We start from the raw sequence: 17,578 nt of genomic DNA, 5'->3' as shown, positions 1-17,578 counted from the left end.
CTTAAGTAAATTCCCCTTAGTGCTCGAGAGTGACGTTGGTCAAACAGGACTGTCTGAACATGAGACAGCAAATCACACGAGTCTTATTACCACCATTCCACACAGTGGTATACTAAATGTATTTTCAGGGATTTGGGAGACAGAATCAGAATCTCAGTGAAAATTTGATCAGCAGAGACAACAGTTTTCATACATAACCTAGAAATGAGCACAGCATAGCATCATATATCTACTTTATCTTCAAAATTCTCATTATTAAAAAAAAACTCAGTGAGCTGACTATTACCTTTATCACTTGGTCTCTACTGAACGTCTGGGGCAAAATGCATGTCCAGTACCCCTTCTGTTGGATTTATTTCCAGGGATCAGGCATGTTCCACAGTACCATGTGTGCCCCCACCAGACCAGACCATTATACCCAGTTCAACAGCTTAATTTGACAGTTAACCCATATATATATTAGTAAATCTTAATGGGAGTGGCATGCGAAGAAGATGTGCCTCTTGCAGTAAATGACTCCATCCTTGCATTTATTGTTATTGTAACATTATGGAAACAGGGACGTGAACTGAATCCACTGTGGACTTTGTGTACCTCTTTCTGCAGAAATATGCATGGCACATTAGACTAGAGGTAGGAGTTTAGCAGGAGCCCCTGAAGGCAACATAAGTTTGACAACCTTTCACCAGTTTCAACGCACATACGGTACTGCTTCAGGTCTGAGACTCATTTAAGCTCTCTTCAGTTATACTATCCTCCATATTCTCACGCTCACAGTCACATTTTAAGAGACTGACACCAGCACCATGGACTTCTATTTTTTAATGTTACATAGAAAATGCCTTACATTATAATCTTTTACCCTTTAGAACGATTATCATCATATTGTCTGTTAAACCACTTGTGTAAAATTGGCATCATAATATAGTATTCCGTGCATGAAGAATAATGGTCATGTGATCAACATTTAATGAACGTGTTTTGGGAATCTCTTGAACGCACCACCGCTGACTACTATCTGGCTCTTCGTCATATCGCGATAGAGACCATCAGGCCACGGAGCTAACGCTGAGCAACATGGCGGAAGGTATGATATTGTTTTTTCTCTCTATTCGGTGGACTCCCTGTTACCATTGTATGGTTGTTAAACTGTTGAACCGAGTCAGCCGGTGTCTTGGTTAAATAAACCGTGCGTGGTCTGTGGTTGAAAATATGGAGCATTTTGACATCGGTCTTGTCACACAGAGCTCAGCAGTGAGCTCTGGCGTTAGCTCCCGATGATGCTAGCTGGATTTTACAGCTCCGAGTTAGCCGAACCGGACAAGAGATGTTGGGTTGGACTGAGGAGAAGAATCCTCGTTTAGACAGGTTACTGGTTTGCTACATAAGAAAAAAACCGTATGTTAACTTACACACTTTCCTGGTAATGTTGACATTAGGATTTAGGTAAATGTCATCGTCATAGATCGCAGCAAATTGTGTTACGTTATATTATGTAGCTATGCTGTCGCTGTTTTGTTCATGGAGATGGACTTCATGGATGACATCGGCTCTGTCAAATGGAGGGTAAATGTCAGACAGCAGAGTTCACAGGACAGGTTAGTTGTCACTCCCTCTAAGGTGTTATCTCCACCACCTGGCAGAAGTGCCATGTCCAAGGGCACCACCTATATCTGGCCTAGACATTAGGGAATGCTGTGGGTTGCTCCTTAAGGGAAATCTACTTATCAACGTGAATCCAGAGAACAAACACTCCCACCTGTTCTGTTAGGGCGGTGTGCGTCGCTAGTCTATTACTACTTAGTAGAAAGCCCTTTTTGCTTTTAAACGTCTTAAATGATTGTATGAGCCTTTACTCAAAAATGACATGAAAAGAAGAGACCCATATTTTTCTTTGAAATCCTCCCTGCAATGCCTGTATTCTGTTGTGATTGGCATAGTTTGACAGTATTCTCATTGTGCTGTATAGTTACAAACAGTGCCTTTCTGTTCAATGTCTGGACGAAACAAGATCATGTTCACAAGCCCTGAGAAAATGCAGCACTTTTCATAAAAGTTTAGTTTACGGTGCAGTGTTTGAGAAATGCTGATGATTTGCTATATAGACAGTTGTCTTTGGACAAATCTTCCAATGTGTCAGGAAAACTTGGCTTTGCAAATGCATGAGTGATGCCTGCTAAATCCTGCTGAAGAAAGGTGGATTTGAGTATAGTAAAAGAATGTGTCCAGTGGCTGGTCAGTTGGCCCTAAGCTGCTGCTCCTCCATGCCGCCCTTCCTGTGTTGAGGCGATCAGGTGGTTTTCAGAAACACCCCCTTGTGTTCCTCATGACCAGTAGCTGTGCCAGTGACAGTTTACGAGGGAGGACAAAGTAATGTGCCGTCTCAGCATTCTTTTCTCACTAAAACTTTACTGGTTAAAAGGAAGGAAATGGGCCTCAGAGACACTCTATGGTCTTGAGGCTGAGACATAAAATTGTGTTGTAACACTAAGATCTGTAGAAAGTGTTTCATTTAGAGGAAGAGGGGAAAGGTTTGTCCAAACAAAAATGCACTTGGAAAATTCTGTCTCTTGTGCCTTATATGGGAAAAACTTCTTTTTCTGTGCAAAAAAAGGTGACATGTCACAATAAATAGGCCACTAATGTGAAAAGTAATAATGCATCAAGGCACAATTCTCAACTCTACTGTATGTGCAAATCCAGTTCAGAGCCTTCATGGTATGCTTCTTCCCTGCCATGTCATCACTGCCATAAGACAAATCTCTAAAAATACAATATTGTTTTGAAAAAATATGCTTGTAAAATAAATCACAAACACAAGTGACTGTATATTGGAACCTTTTTACTGCTGACCACATTTTTACTTAAGGAGAATGGTGCTAATAAAAGGTCCAGTTTAAACCAGTGTTCAGAAATGCATCTTTGTAATTGATTTTTTGTATCCCTGGGTCTTGTTTTGTCCTCTGTCTGTCTCCTATACCTTGATGTGGGACAGAGGAGGTGGCCAAGCTGCAGAAGCACCTGGCCCTACTCAGGCAGGAGTATGTGAAGATGCAGCAGAAGCTGGCCGACACAGAGAGGCGCTGTGCTGTCCTTGCTGCTCAGGCCTCTGGACAGGGCTCCTCCAGCCCTGCCGCTGCAGACACCTTCATTAGCCGTCTGCTGGACATCGTGGCCGACCTCTATCAGCAGGAACAGTACAGGTGAGGATTTTGGTTGGAATGGATGCGTATGAGTTTGTTTGAGATTTTGCTCATCTTGCAGTCCAGTTTGTCTGCTCTGAGTTGTGTTGTTAGATACAATCTACATATGCTGCTTTATTGTTGCAGTTGATGGGCTTGCCACATCATAGAAAGCTGCGACTCTTGGTCATGTTTTAAAGAGATATTGTGCTGACAGTTCTGTGTAAGTTGGCAGTGTGTGCGGATGACCAGTGTTTGGCTTCCCTCTGTGGCTGCAGCACGTGGAGCTTGGAGCAACGGAGGTCCGCCGAGATCCGCAGGATTACGCGAAGCACATAGTTTAGCATCAGATCTGCCAAACTCTACGAATGTTGCGTTTCACGTCATTAGGCGGATTTCGCTGGACCTCTGCTGCTATGCTCCGCAAGGGATTTCCGCCACAGAGGGAAGCCAAATGCCGTTCATCTGCACACACTGCCCACATTGTCATGACACAGAGCTGGTTTAAAATCAGGAAAGTATCTCTTTTAAGTGCTGTTGAGTCTTTGAGTGTGTTTGCTAGTTTCAGCATTATTGAAGACCTAGAATATCATGTCATATACTTGGTTTCTCAGAGATGAATGTGTTGGTTTTGCAGTGATCTGAAAGTGAAGGTCGCAGGGGAGAATCTCAGTGCCCATAAGTTTGTGTTGGCTGCTCGCAGTGATGTCTGGAGTCTTGCTAACCTGGCACCCACCTCTGAACTGGACCTATCTGGTGAGAAACCCTGGTGTAACTTCTTAGTCATTTTAAATCATAATGAAAATCCAGATTTCAGCTACTCACCCCAGACAGTTAATAGATGATGACCAAATATTTATTTTGGAGTGGATCATGCAGACTGTCAAAGTCCATCTTAGATTTTGACCCCCTTGCCTATTACCCAGTACGATTATCAGTAAGGGTTGAAAGGACATTAGAGTTTTTCAAAATAAAGGAATGGTATTTTTTTATTATTTTATTATTTGTCCAAAAAGATTGTTTTTGTGTCCAGCATTTGTAGAAAGTATCAGTTTTTTTTTCATTTCTCAGAATTAAAGTAGGTTAGCAATTTATCACTGTGTAAATTTCTGACTTGGTGGCTTGATGGATTTACAGATTGCAAACCGGAGGTTGCCATGGCAATGTTGCGCTGGGCATACACCGATTCGTTGGAGCTCACTGAAGATGATGCCTTTCTTATTGACTTAATGAAGCTGGCCAACCGCTTCCAGCTCGAGCTGCTCAGAGAGAGGTTAGCACAAATCAAAAATACTGACTTTTAATTAGCAGCCTTCAATAAAACTTTAATTATTTGTAGTTGCTGCATAACTGTAGCCTAACACTTTATAGATATGTGGCCTAATGGCCCAAAAGTAAATGTTTTTCCTCTACTGCGACAGGTGTGAAAAAGGCGTGATGTCCTCAGTAAATGTCAGGAACTGCATTCGCTTCTACCAAACAGCTGAGGAGCTAAATGCCACCACCCTGATGAACTACTGTGGGGAGATCATAGCCAGTCACTGGGTGAGTACCTTTGGACAGTGTTTGTGCATGGCCAACTTGGCCACTTAAGGGATGTTTGTGTGCATGCTTTGGCATACGTGTGTGGGATGGATGAATTTTTTTTTTTTTCAGTCGTGTACTGAAAAGAGCTGCTGGCCATGAAAACCAAACCATGTTAGTCTGATGACTACTGGATTATGTGAGCATCTACAAACAACTGTTTAGTCCTGAGGCATCCAAATAGGCCTTTTTCATAATTATACCAATTCTGAATAATGTTTAACCTGCGGTGTTTCCCTGTGGTGGTGATGTTGGCACTAGTGTGTCCAGCGTTGTCACATGCAGCATAATTTAAATCACTAATGCAGAAAATATTTTTTTTAAATATTTATTTTTTGGGTGAATGTTTTGTCTCTATTAAGTGGTTGTCTCTTATGGCCAATAATTGGTTGCCAATTTCTTAAAAATGGTTGCCAATGGCAACTGTTAGCGTCAAGCCTTGGGATCAGTGTTATGCTGCTTCACCAGTGTGGGGCGTCTCATCATTTACGAGACAATAAATCCAGAGAGGCCACACTTCGACATGTCAAGGTTATCTTTATGACTCTGGTGTAGAAAATGGCTTTTAACTGTCACCAGCTTCTGACACCTCGGCCTCAATAACCGCTTTCTGCGAAAGCAATGAATAAGCTTAAGAACCTGTTAAGATTATTTTTAGATTTCTTAACAAAATTGGTGACGAGACCTTTTCCATCATGGGCTTGTTCTGATATTTGACACTGACGCTTTATTTTTTTTCACTTTTACTTTTTTTATTAGGATGATCTGAGAAAAGAAGATTTCAGCACTATGAGTGCCCAACTACTATATAAGATGATCAAGTCTAAAACGGAGTATCCTCTCCACAAAGCCATCAAAATTGAGCGAGAAGATGTGGTCTTTCTCTATCTCATCGAGATGGACTCGCAGGTCAGTTCTTCACTGGAACCCTTTATTAACTGCTCACTAACTAGCATGTTTGTTGCTTGTTAGAGGGTAACCCGCATGAAATAACAAATAGTTCCCATTATACGATTAACAAATTTTATGTTTTGTTTTTGATATTGTTACCTATTGTTTTCAGCTACCTGGCAAGCTGAATGAACTGGACAACAATGGTGACCTTGCACTAGACCTGGCGCTCTCTCGTAAATTGGAAAGTATTGCCACCACTCTGGTTAACAACAAAGCAGATGTGGACATGGTGGACCAGAGTGGCTGGAGCCTCTTGCATAAGGCCATCCAAAGAGGTGTGTCTGAGTCATTGTTACTCCACTTTTTGGCACCCTTGTGGTGTCCAACATAAACTTTTTGTTAGCTGCCAGGGTATTATAAAATACACCTTACATGATACCCACTTAATCAAATTCTTAAATAAACACACTACCCATGTCAAGGCTTTTTTTTCTTGTACAGACTTGGTTACAGTGTAGACATTTAGAATTTTAAGTTGATTCTTCCTTCTTTTTCCAGGTGATGAGTTTGCCTCCATTTTCCTGATTCGCCACTCTGCTCAGGTGAATGCAGCCACAGTGGGGGCGGTGGAAACCCCACTTCACCTGGTCTGTTCTTTCAGCCCTAAGAAACACTCTGTAGAAGTAATGAGCGGCATGGCACAAATCGCAGAGGCTCTGCTTAAGACCGGAGCCAACCCCAACATGCAGAACAGCAAGGGCAGGTAGGCCACTGGGCTCTTGTCTTATGCACTTTATTGGGTTGCACAGTACGATGGTGCTTCAGCTTTGTCTTTTGTCATTTTTAGAACTCCGTTGCATGAAGCTGTGGCATCAGGGAATGAGCCAGTATTCAACCAGCTACTACAGTGCAAACAGTGAGTTACATTCTGCCTTCAAATGGAATTAGTGAGTTTGTTTCTGACATGGAAAGTCACACACAAACAGTATGCTTGGTTTTCAATTAGTTCAACTCAAGAGACCACCACAGCTAGCTATGGATATTGTACGATTTATTTTCATTTCCTTTTGAAAATGTTTTTCCTTTTTCCTGCGATATGGAAATGGAACATTTAAAAAAAACACCAGTTTACATGACAGCTCATGAATTTAGAACATTTTAATACAAAAATGCTCACAAACACAACCCTGTTTGAAGGCATATTTGAGATCATGTGACCCTCAACATCATTTAACCCCAAGGATAGTCCTGCGTGTCACCCTGAAGTAATCTGTCCATTTTGTTAGGCTTGACCTGGAACTCAAGGACCACGAGGGCAGCACAGCTCTGTGGTTGGCCCTGCAGTATATCACCGTGTCTTCAGATGCCTCAGTAAACCCGTTTGAAGATGATGCACCAGTAGTGAATGGCACCTCGTTTGATGAGAATAGTTTTGCAGCCCAGCTTATCCAGAGAGGGAGCAATCCTGATGCACCTGACACTACCACAGGTGCTGTTTAATATCCTCGCTTTGCAGTAATAGAATGATGCCTGTGTCTTCTAATCACATTTTCATTTTCATCTCCCTTTCTTTTATCCCTCGTAGAAAACTGTCTCATGCAGAGAGCAGCTCGGGCAGGCAACGAGGCAGCTGCACTTTTCCTTGCTAGTCATGGAGCGAAGGTCAACCATGTCAACAAATGGGTGTGTATGAACATTAGGCCACATAAAAAAAAAGTTTCCCCATCAGACCCCAATAAATTGAACTTTAGCAATGTCGTGTCATGGTTTGGGGGATGTTTTCTGCATCAAATTCATTAATTTTAGTATCATAAGATCTAGATGAAATCCTCATTCTTAACTAATAAAGATTAACCTTCTTTCAGGGGGAGAGCCCGCTTCATTCGGCGTGTCGCTGTGGCCTGGCAAGCCTGACAACAGAGCTGCTCCAGCAAGGAGCCAACCCCAACCTGCAAACCCAGAAGGCTCTGCCTGATGACACGGTTGGTGTGGCTATGCAGTCCCCCCTCCACATGGCCATTGCTCACAACCACCCAGATGTGGTCTCCGTCATCCTCGAGCAAAAAGGTCAGCATATATACATTTGAATGTCTGTAACCTTAACTGCAAGCATGGCAGGTGTGTGATTTCGGCTTTACCTAACTACATGTTATCAAATAAACATCCTGAAATGGATCAATTTATATTTCCCTTGGTGACTCCCTATTGCAGCCAATGCACTTCATGCCACCAACAACTTCCAGATCATTCCAGACTTCAGTCTCAAAGACTCTATGGACCAGACAGTGCTGGGCTTGGCCCTCTGGACAGGTAAAAGACACTACAGCACTATACTACCCCATGCATAACCTCATTATAGGACTGCATGGTGTATGCTGCTGTATATGTGATTTATAAAAAATACAATGTGTTCCTGTCAGGCATGCACACCATAGCAGCTCAGCTGCTGGGCTCAGGGGCTTCTATCAACGACACTATGTCCAATGGACAAACCCTGCTTCACATGGCCATCCAAAGACAGGACAGCAAGAGTGCCCTCTTCCTTCTTGAGCATCAGGCAGACATCAATGTCAGGTAATGCTTGGGTTATATTGCAGTTACAGAGTGTTTTTTAATTATTGTTTTCAGCATTTTTTATTAGTTTATTAGAGAAGTGGCAGAAAACTAAGGAGAAAAAAGATGGAGAATGACATGCTGTCCCCAGACGCAAACTAGGGTGCCCCTGTCTTCTGCTATTCTCTGTTGTTATTTGAACCAGATTCAGTTACTTCATAAGTTGTCTTGCGTTTCCAGACCTCTCTCAACAGCATTGTGTCAGTACTGGATTATCATCTTGCTGCACAAGTTAACATTCTGGTACAAGGGAAATAAAATTCTCTGGCCTGTTTGTATTTTAAACCAATCACAATTGTTGTGGGCAGCACTAAGCCTGATAGTGGAGATAGCAGAACACCTGACTGACCTCACAGTACATCCAGTGGGCCAGAGTACGTACGGTATAATGATTGTAATGTCCTAGGGTAACATGTAACAACCTTAAATGAGACCTACAACACATTAGTGTTGTAAGATAAAGCAGCAGACGTTAGTATGATTTGCAGAGAGTTTGCAATTCAGGCATTATTTAAGCAGTAAGTCAATAAGTATCCAGTTAGAGATTTTTAGGGCAGATTTGAATATCCCAGTCTCCTGTATCTTATGTCTATATTTTTTTTCTCCAGGACCCAGGAGGGACAAACAGCACTACAGTTGGCCATCAGCAATCAGCTGCCATTAGTGGTGGATGCCATTTGCACAAGAGGAGCTGACATGTCTGTGGTGGATGACAAAGGGAACCCTCCATTGTGGCTGGCTCTGGACAATGGCCTGGAAGATATTGCATCCACACTGGTGAGACAAATGCATACGCAGGCAATTTAGAGATGATAGCACCCTTTTAGTTCCTCAATGGTAAACTGCCAGTTATTAACTGTTACAACACTCAAGATCAGATGAAAGTGAAAAAAACGGAAATGGAAATGAAACCATAATGAGCCTCAGACTTTGATGCATGCATGTGGTTGTCTTGTTGGCAGAATCCTGTTTTTCAGGTTCACTCTTTGGTTTGGACAAATGTTAGCTATTTTGCAAGGGTACCGTATGCTTAGGTCTGCCCAAGATGAAGAAGAAATACAAACAAGCCAAAGTGTGTTTTTTTTACCTGACTCAGAGAACCATCTGAGAAACCATCATTGGAAACGTATTAGAAAAGGAAAGGAACTTTCAAAACCTACCTGGCAGTTGAAGCATCTGTCAACCAAACTCTTCTCAAAGTCAAGCAGGGGAGGAGAGAAAATATCTCGTCCATCAAGAAACATCTTCTCGAGAATTTGACTTTTTACTTGTCTCCAGCGCTGGACTATGGTCTGGCAATGTGAAACTAGTCATATCCAAAACACCTGAAGTCAACAAGGATTGATTCCAAAAAAACAGAAAATGACTATAATCAGTACACAGCTGCACAAAAGTTCATACAGGCCTCTATTCACACCTGAAGCCCTTGTTCTGCATTAAAAACATGATTTAGGCTGTGTATATGTTTTCTAGATTTCTGATTGGGGAACACCAGTATTTTCTTGCATTCTGACTGTTGTGAGTCTTGTTTGTTCCACTTAGGTCCGCCATGGCTGTGATGCGACCTCTTGGAGCACAGGGCCCTCTGGCTGCCAGCAGACCCTCCTGCACAGAGCTGTAGATGAGAGCAATGAAGTCTCTGCTTGCTTCCTCATCCGCAGGTCTGCCAATCTCCTTACCGCTAGGATTTGGGAAACCTAATCCTCGGCGTTAATGCACATATTAAATGCTTAAATTGCCATATAGGCAATCATAATGCTAATGACTTTTAACAAAGTTTGTAAATTAAAATTACGGTACAGATAAAAATATAATATCTGAAATTTCAATCTGTTTTGAAGCTCTGTGTTACTGGTGTAGGTGTTCTAACTCTCTGTCTGCCTTGTGTGTATAGTGGTTGTGATGTGAACAGCACCAGACAGCCAGGCCCTAATGGGGAAGGAGATGAAGAAGCCCGCGATGGACAAACGTGCCTCCACCTGGCGAGCAGCTGGGGATTGGAGGAGGTTGTGCAGTGCCTTCTAGAGTTCGGAGCTAATGTTAATGCACAGGTCAGTCCTGTTACATCATGGGGTTACAATTTTGTCTGATAGTTATGATAGGTATTTCCTGTTACTACAGCACACAGCTGATGAGAGATTACTGAGTCAGTTGTGAACATGCTCTTTTTTTCTAAGTGTACGATCCTGTCTGTCCATTTCTGTCAGGATGCAGAGGGCAGGGCTCCCATCCATGCTGCCATTAGCAACCAGCACAACGTGATCATACAGCTCCTAATTTCCCATCCAGACATTCGTCTCAACATTCGTGACCGTCAAGGAATGACACCCTTCGCCTGTGCCATGACGCACAAGAACAATAAGGCAGCTGAGGCTATCCTCAAGAGGGAGCCAGGTGCTGCTGAGCAGGTAGAGCTGACATAAATGCACCAGCTTGTGTCACTGTAGTACTTAACATAACAAGATAAAAGTTTTAATCTCTCCTCACCTCAAACTACTGTTTCTGTCCAGGGGGACAACAAAGGACGTAATTTTCTCCACGTGGCTGTGCAGAATTCAGACATCGAAAGTGTCCTGTTCCTCATCAGTGTCCAAGCTAATGTCAACTCCAGGGTTCAGGATGCAGCCAAACTCACCCCTCTCCACCTGGCTGTCCAGGCTGGATCTGAGATCATTGTCCGCAACCTGGTATAAAAAGAGTTACTTGACCTGTATTTTTTTTAATATCCGTGCAAATTGAAGTGTTATTGAACAGGTGTTGCAGTTGACATTGTTTTCATTTTGCATTTTTCTGCTTCCAGCTGCTTGCCGGAGCCAAAGTAAATGAGCTGACTAAACACAGGCAGACAGCACTGCATTTGGCAGCCCAGCAGGACCTGGCCACTATTTGCTCTGTGTTGCTGGAGAATGGAGTAGACTTTGCTGCTGAGGATGAGAATGGCAATAACGGTACCTTTACATTCTTTATTATTATGCTTTTTGTTTCTTTGTTGTCTGGGATGCTTCTGTTAGAAAATCGGCACTCAAATGACCAAATATACAACAAGAACTGGATTACTAGTCAACCCAGTCTATGTTTTGAGTCATTCAACAAACTGGACTAAGTGGGTTTCGTTTTAAATATGATTTTTCAATATTCCAGATATCCTGAAAGTATGTTGAGGAACTGTACATCTTTATGTTTAGGGAATTCAGTATCATCAGTGACCATAATAATAAAAAACCCTGTTTCTGAAGTGTTCGATTACCTTTGATCACCCAGATACCACATGTCATATCTTGATGCATGGACTCAACAAGGGACCAGAAGTGTCACAGTGAAAACATTAGCAATAGTAACTGCGAAAGGTGGATGCTCTGTCTTGATGGTGCATTTTAGTCAAGATTTTTATTCCATTAGAATATTCCTTAAGATAAAGGGTTAGTTCTGTTTTTTTACACAATATAGTATGAGTAGATCATGGAAGAGATTACAGTAGCCCCAATAGTCAATAGTCTTGCCCCAACAGGACTGTAGATTTGGCATTGTTCAAAAGAGCCGTTGCTTTCATCTTAAAAAAGGTGGAGCCTTATTCTTTGTTGATGAATGACCATCATTACCCCACCTCTCCAACATACTGTAATCCTTGTGATTAACATTTTACTATTTTGTCTGTCTCTCTTGTTGTCTCCCCAGCTCTGCATCTGGCTGTGATGCAGGGCCGCCTTAACAATGTCAGAACCCTTCTCACGGAGTCCAACATTGATGCTGAGGCCTTCAATCTCAGGTACACTTTTTGTTTCAGTAAGAGCAAATGTATAGATCATTGCAGTAACAACATTAATACCATGGAAATGGGATAGAAACGGACACATAGAGCATTAACAATGTAAAAGATGTAATCTTTTTAAACCCAACAGATAACTCTTTGTAGTCTATAATGTCACCTTGCCTCTCTTCTTTTCATCTTATTATGTCTGCTTAGGGGTCAGTCACCAATGCACGTACTAGGTCATTATGGGAAAGAGAACGCAGCTGCCATTTTCGAGTTGTTCCTCGAGTGTATGCCTGAATACCCTCTGGACAAACCAGATAATGAAGGGAACACAGGTACGGAATCTTGCTTTACGGGATCATTTTATACAGCTCTGTGTTAGCAGTGTGTCCTGATAAATGGTGCTCGGCTTCCCTCTTTGGCGGAAATCCCAGAATCTGTTTTACGTCATCTGGCGGGCTCTAGGCAGAATCTCAGCCAGGGCTGTAGTACTTGTGGCCGGTCTTGCAATTGTCTTGGTCTTATGCCTTGTTGGTCAAGTTGATCCTGGCTGCTGATTCAGGATCAGTTGTACAGCATGTTGCTTAAATTCTCTGCATTGATCAGTTTGACCAATCTTGTTTATAGATCCGTCCTATTGCCTATTATGGTCTTGAACAGAACTTGATTTGCTCTGGACTTGGTCTTGACTCAGTCTCGACAGGACCTGGTCTTGGACTTGACTTGGACTAGATTAAGGTGGTCTTTACTACAGCCCTGCACTCAGCAGATCACCAATGCTCCATGCTCTGCAACCGTAGAGGGAAGCCAAACAGGGTTCATCTGCTTACTCACACTGCTATGACACAGAGCAGGATTTCAATCAGCAAAATATCTCTGTGATTCCTGTTTTTGTTTACAGTATACAAATAGAATATTAATACCAGTGTTGCACTTGTGATAGAATGACTGTGACCTGTATTTTATTGCAGTTCTGCTCCTGGCTTATATGAAAGGAAATGCAAATCTGTGCCGTGCCATTGTGAGGGCTGGGGCTCGACTGGGCATTACTAATAATCAGGGCATCAACATTTTCAACTACCAGGTTGCAACCAAACAGTTGCTCTTCCGCCTTCTAGGTACGTTTTCATACTTTATCATCTATCAGGCATTCACCATGTATTAATATAATGGCTATATTAATTGACATGCTCTGATATAACGTTTGTGGTCCTTGTGATATATATATATATATATATATATATTTTTTTTTTTTTTTTATCTGTGTAGATATGCTGTCCAAAGAGCCCCCTTGGTGTGATGGGTCCAACTGCTATGAATGTGTTGCCAAGTTCGGTGTTACAACACGGAAACACCACTGGTTAGTAGGATGGCTTTTTTATGTGTGCAGTCAATAATAATCTTTATGACTTTGACTTATTTTTGTGTTTAACTGTATGATTAATCCCGTGTCTCCTCCTAATTCCAGCCGCCACTGTGGGCGCCTGTTGTGCCACAAGTGCTCTATAAAGGAGATACCCATCATCAAGTTTGACTTGAACAAGCCAGTGAGGGTGTGTGACATCTGCTTTGATGTACTAACTCTGGGTGGGGTATCGTAATGCAGTGGCCTGGATATCCACCACCCTCTGACACTAGCCATGCCAGGCACAACTTGGCACAGTTATTCAGGCACACCAGGAGAAGGAACATCAGTAGCAGGACATACTAACGAGATTTCTGGACAATGATGGACCATTATCTTTATACTATTCCAGTCTATGAAAAACTATTAATGTTCTAGAGGGACGTTTCTAATAGAAAGTGAAACATTGTCTTTTTGTTTCGGTTTTGATCAAAGTATCTTACAGTGGATATAAGCAGCTCTCCAGCTCAGTGAAGGCTGGACTCGGTTTGTTAATCATTTTCCCAAGCCCAGTGACGTTTGTAATGATTAGCTCGTATTATAACAAGCAGGACATTTCAATTCAGTGATGAACGATTAAATCCAAGCACCTTTTTAAGGTGTTTTTTTCTGTTGGGATATTTCACCATCGGCAGCCTTTATGCTATGTGACCTGCCCAAAGACACAAATTCAATGACACAAAATGAATACCTACATTTCTATAAAAGCTCTAAATTGCCTCTACATCACTAAATCTCCAAGGACTGAACTATCGGCATGTTCTCTGTCATGTTTTGTTTTTCACTCTTCTGTAACCCTAATTCTGTAATGACTGGATAAAGTTGGGCAGACGATGATGATTTAAAGGTAGAGCAACCCGGCTTTGGTTTTAAATGAGCATCATTTCCAAATGAGATGTATCAAGGTCGATTCTGAATTAAAGCTCTGACATTGTAAAACTTTACTGTTCAAGGTTAAATGACATTACTCATGAAATGCAGTTCTTTTTTCACCCCAATTGGTACATAGTCTATCATGTGTAGGCATCAGCCAAATAAAATGGAATGCTTACTTTTTAACATGACAACAAGTTGGGAAAACGTGACCTGAGAAGCCGATTTTATCATGAGGAATATACATTTCTCTCATCAATCCTCCTAAGTTACAGAAATGCCTATTATGCCTACGCATGTCCTTTAATTTGTAGCCTTTACATGTCATTGTCATAATCATAAATCATATTTCATATTTGAAAATCAGTCACCAAATGCTTACATTCCATTGTTTTTTATCTGCCATGAGGTCGTCTTAGGATGTTTTGATCATAGTCCCCACAATGTTGCCTCAAGTCAAGTTGTTGTCTTGACCCATCACATTAAACGCTTCTTGATTTCTAAGCCCAACAGGTGCACTTTATCAAGATCACAAGACATTTCCGATCATTGGGGAGAATGTGGAGTGGAGGGATGGCCAAGTAGTGGGGCCTCTTTAAGTATTGTTAAATTGTACAGATAAATGTGTGATATTTTTGACCACTACTACTGTTTTGTACTTAAATGCAGTTTGTGCTTGTCAATGTGACAAACCTAAATCTTGCCTCTGTTAATCTTTTATGCACATTGTTTAATCTTTTATGCACATTATATTGTATCTGTATGCTCAGATATCTAGCCTGTCTCTTCCTGGTGTATCCTTTTAGAGAAAGGGAGGACAACTTTACATAAAGGGGATCAAAAACCGATGCATTGCCTTTTTTCATTCTTTGTTTTTATTGTGAGTAAGTAAAAAGTCCCTGAGTATTGTGCTGCTAAAAAGCAGGCCATGATTGGGTCCATTTTCTGGGCTGGCCCAGAGACTAGAACACTTCCACAGAGCATGAGTCAGCATGTGAACCACAGCCGTCATATTTCTGCAGGTTGGGGTCTTCCTCTGCTGCAGATGGGTCTTCAACACAGACGCAACGAACACCACTGGAGCCTGGAGAGAAGAGCTTCCGCGGGACACCTGTCCAGCCTCTTTCCACTCCACCACTGGAGGAAGATACAAATCATTAATGTCTGTAAATCCTGACATGTACCAATAACCCCTGCTTGTCTAAGACATGCTCTATTATAGGTAAGCAGTAATCACATAATTGCATCATGTGCCCTGCAGGCTTTTTAATATTTGATTAGCCAGAACTATTGTCATACCTCTTAGTGGAGCACCAGACTCTTCCTGCCCTGGCAGCGCTCCACTCTGAGTTGCAGGCCGGGAAGCGTACCCTCTCAGCCTCGGACTGGGCCTTGATTCTCTGGCCCTCCTCTAGTGATGCTTCTGCCTTCAACAGGGCCTCAGTGGGCAGCCCCGTCTTGCTATAGAACCGGCCTACTAACAGACCTGAAATTGAACATGGGTGAATGATGTTTGGTTGGCTGGTGTTTTACTGAAGATGATGATGGATGTCAATGTATGAGGTGAACCACCTAAGACCGCAGTTGGTGAAACATCACAAATCAGTCAGAAGCTTTTGCAATACAAAATACTGCACGGACTCAGTGTGTGACAGATGGAGCAATGGGAGCTCCACTAGCGCTAAGCCTGGTGACACTGGCTTAATTGTTTCAGCTTTTAACATTTTGGAAGGACCCATTCGTAACTATAGATTTCTGGTGTTGAGGCCCATACTGCAGTACTGTATAATAAAACAATTTCAAACGTCTGAGCACCTGATGAGGAATTTCATGTAACACCCTAAGTTAGAAAAAAAGAGCTGCCAAAGGACCAATGTTAGAATCCACAGTACATGCCTGCAAATAACTTTAATAAAGCTGAACTTAACCTGATATTTAAAGAAGGAAAGTAACTGCTGGTTCATTTTATTAAGGAAGAAATGCATGGGTTGTACAATTCAAATGAAAAGAGTCGGGGTGCAACATCACATACCTACACTTTGGTAGTCCCTCTGATAGAAAGCCAGCCAGTCATAAAGGGCCATCAGCTGCAGTGGGGACAGACTGGACACATCGTCTGTCAGACCACTTTCTGTGAAGTCCCCAGTGATGAAGGCCAGTGAGGCATCTTTGCCTGAAAATGTAGACACAAATATAGGACACTAATCTACTATAGCTCTGTGATTGTTATTAGACTTTAATTCATGTTCCTGATTTAGGTTTGTCAAAAAAACAGCAGACAATGTTTAACTAGTGCCCTACACATTAAAAGAACTGTTAACTTGTATAAAGTGGAACTACGCTCATTTTCAAAATTCATACATGTTATTTAGATGGCCTAGGGCAGTCCACAAATACTAGTAAACATGAAAAACTATCTCCCACATCCAAAACTGAAGTGATAAAACTCAAATCTGTGATGTCATCAAGTATAAAGTGTAGAGCTGCTCCACAGACAATGAATTGGCAAAGATGTTAGAGATGGCATGAGTATATGGCTACGTTTTCTGTTTCACAACTGAGAACACTACAACAGAATAAAACGAATTTGGCTATAGAAAACATTCTCCCATGTATTGTCTATGGAGCAGCTCAGACTACTTGATGATTTGAGAGACAGTAGCTCATGTTCACGCATTATGTATTGCACTTTCCCATACCATAGGAATAACATGCATGCAGTTTGAAAATGGCCGTAATTCCCCTTTAAAATCAACACAATATGGGAGTGTAGGAGACGCGGGGAGTCACCTGCCATAAAGTGATAGGCACCACCGGGTCCATAGTGCTTGTGTCCCTTGTGTACATCAAAAACGTGCCCTAGTATGGCTAAGTAAATGCCTTTGCTGCCTTCCTCTCCGTCGTACAGTGATAATTCACTGGTGCTCAGGAGCCGCACAGGGAGCCCCTGGTTTGATCCATTACCAATTGTTACGAACCACTCGCGAGGAATAAACAGAACTCCCATTGCTAAAATCGCAACAAATACATAGCCGAGCATGTTGTTCATTCAAGAGTTTTGTTGTGTCATCCATTTGCATCACATCACATCTAATTGTGAAATAGCGACAACACAGGTGCTTCCGTGAACGGAAACCCTCACAGCGCGTGCGCAGACCGATAACGCAAAGGACGTCTGGCACGTTGACGTACAGTACGTCAATGCGGTAGTAGTGCACGGCAGGGCAGAGCTCTAGCTGTAGGTTAGAGAGGTCTGTGTACAGACCGGTACAA

At 42.1% G+C, this 17,578-nt stretch overlaps 2 protein-coding genes across 3 annotated transcripts; one reads left to right on the top strand and one right to left on the bottom strand.

Annotated features, from left to right (window-relative positions):
- The first annotated feature begins 1,039 nt into the window (after nucleotides 1–1,039).
- On the top strand, nucleotides 1,040–15,153 carry ankfy1 (ankyrin repeat and FYVE domain containing 1). Of its 2 annotated transcripts, XM_083926346.1 has the most exons (25): nucleotides 1,040–1,087; nucleotides 2,996–3,203; nucleotides 3,820–3,938; nucleotides 4,320–4,455; nucleotides 4,604–4,727; nucleotides 5,526–5,675; nucleotides 5,830–5,995; nucleotides 6,219–6,423; nucleotides 6,508–6,576; nucleotides 6,947–7,149; nucleotides 7,246–7,343; nucleotides 7,526–7,727; nucleotides 7,872–7,970; nucleotides 8,081–8,234; nucleotides 8,882–9,050; nucleotides 9,816–9,934; nucleotides 10,168–10,324; nucleotides 10,481–10,681; nucleotides 10,784–10,960; nucleotides 11,074–11,221; nucleotides 11,949–12,039; nucleotides 12,238–12,362; nucleotides 12,999–13,145; nucleotides 13,297–13,387; nucleotides 13,496–15,153. In XM_083926346.1, exons 1-25 carry the CDS (start codon nucleotides 1,078–1,080, stop codon nucleotides 13,626–13,628), a joined length of 3,501 nt encoding a protein of 1,166 aa, XP_083782472.1. In that variant the 5' UTR covers nucleotides 1,040–1,077; the 3' UTR covers nucleotides 13,629–15,153. The 2 variants fall into 2 exon arrangements, with proteins under 2 accessions (XP_083782472.1, XP_083782473.1); XM_083926347.1 differs by lacking the exons at nucleotides 12,999–13,145; nucleotides 13,297–13,387; nucleotides 13,496–15,153 and adding an exon at nucleotides 12,655–12,978.
- Nucleotides 15,154–15,267: 114 nt separating this feature from the next.
- Nucleotides 15,268–17,345, bottom strand: cyb5d2 (cytochrome b5 domain containing 2; the record flags this gene model as incomplete). The annotated part of the gene is made up of 4 exons (XM_083927328.1): nucleotides 15,268–15,442; nucleotides 15,605–15,791; nucleotides 16,338–16,478; nucleotides 17,096–17,345. 4 exons carry the CDS (start codon nucleotides 17,343–17,345, stop codon nucleotides 15,268–15,270), a joined length of 753 nt encoding a protein of 250 aa, XP_083783454.1.
- Between the last annotated feature and the right edge of the window lie 233 nt (nucleotides 17,346–17,578).

Source organism: Echiichthys vipera (assembly GCF_963691815.1).
Source record: "Echiichthys vipera genome assembly, chromosome: 14".
Lineage (NCBI taxonomy): Eukaryota > Metazoa > Chordata > Actinopteri > Perciformes > Trachinidae > Echiichthys > Echiichthys vipera.
This window is presented reverse-complemented; position numbering and strand designations above follow the sequence as displayed.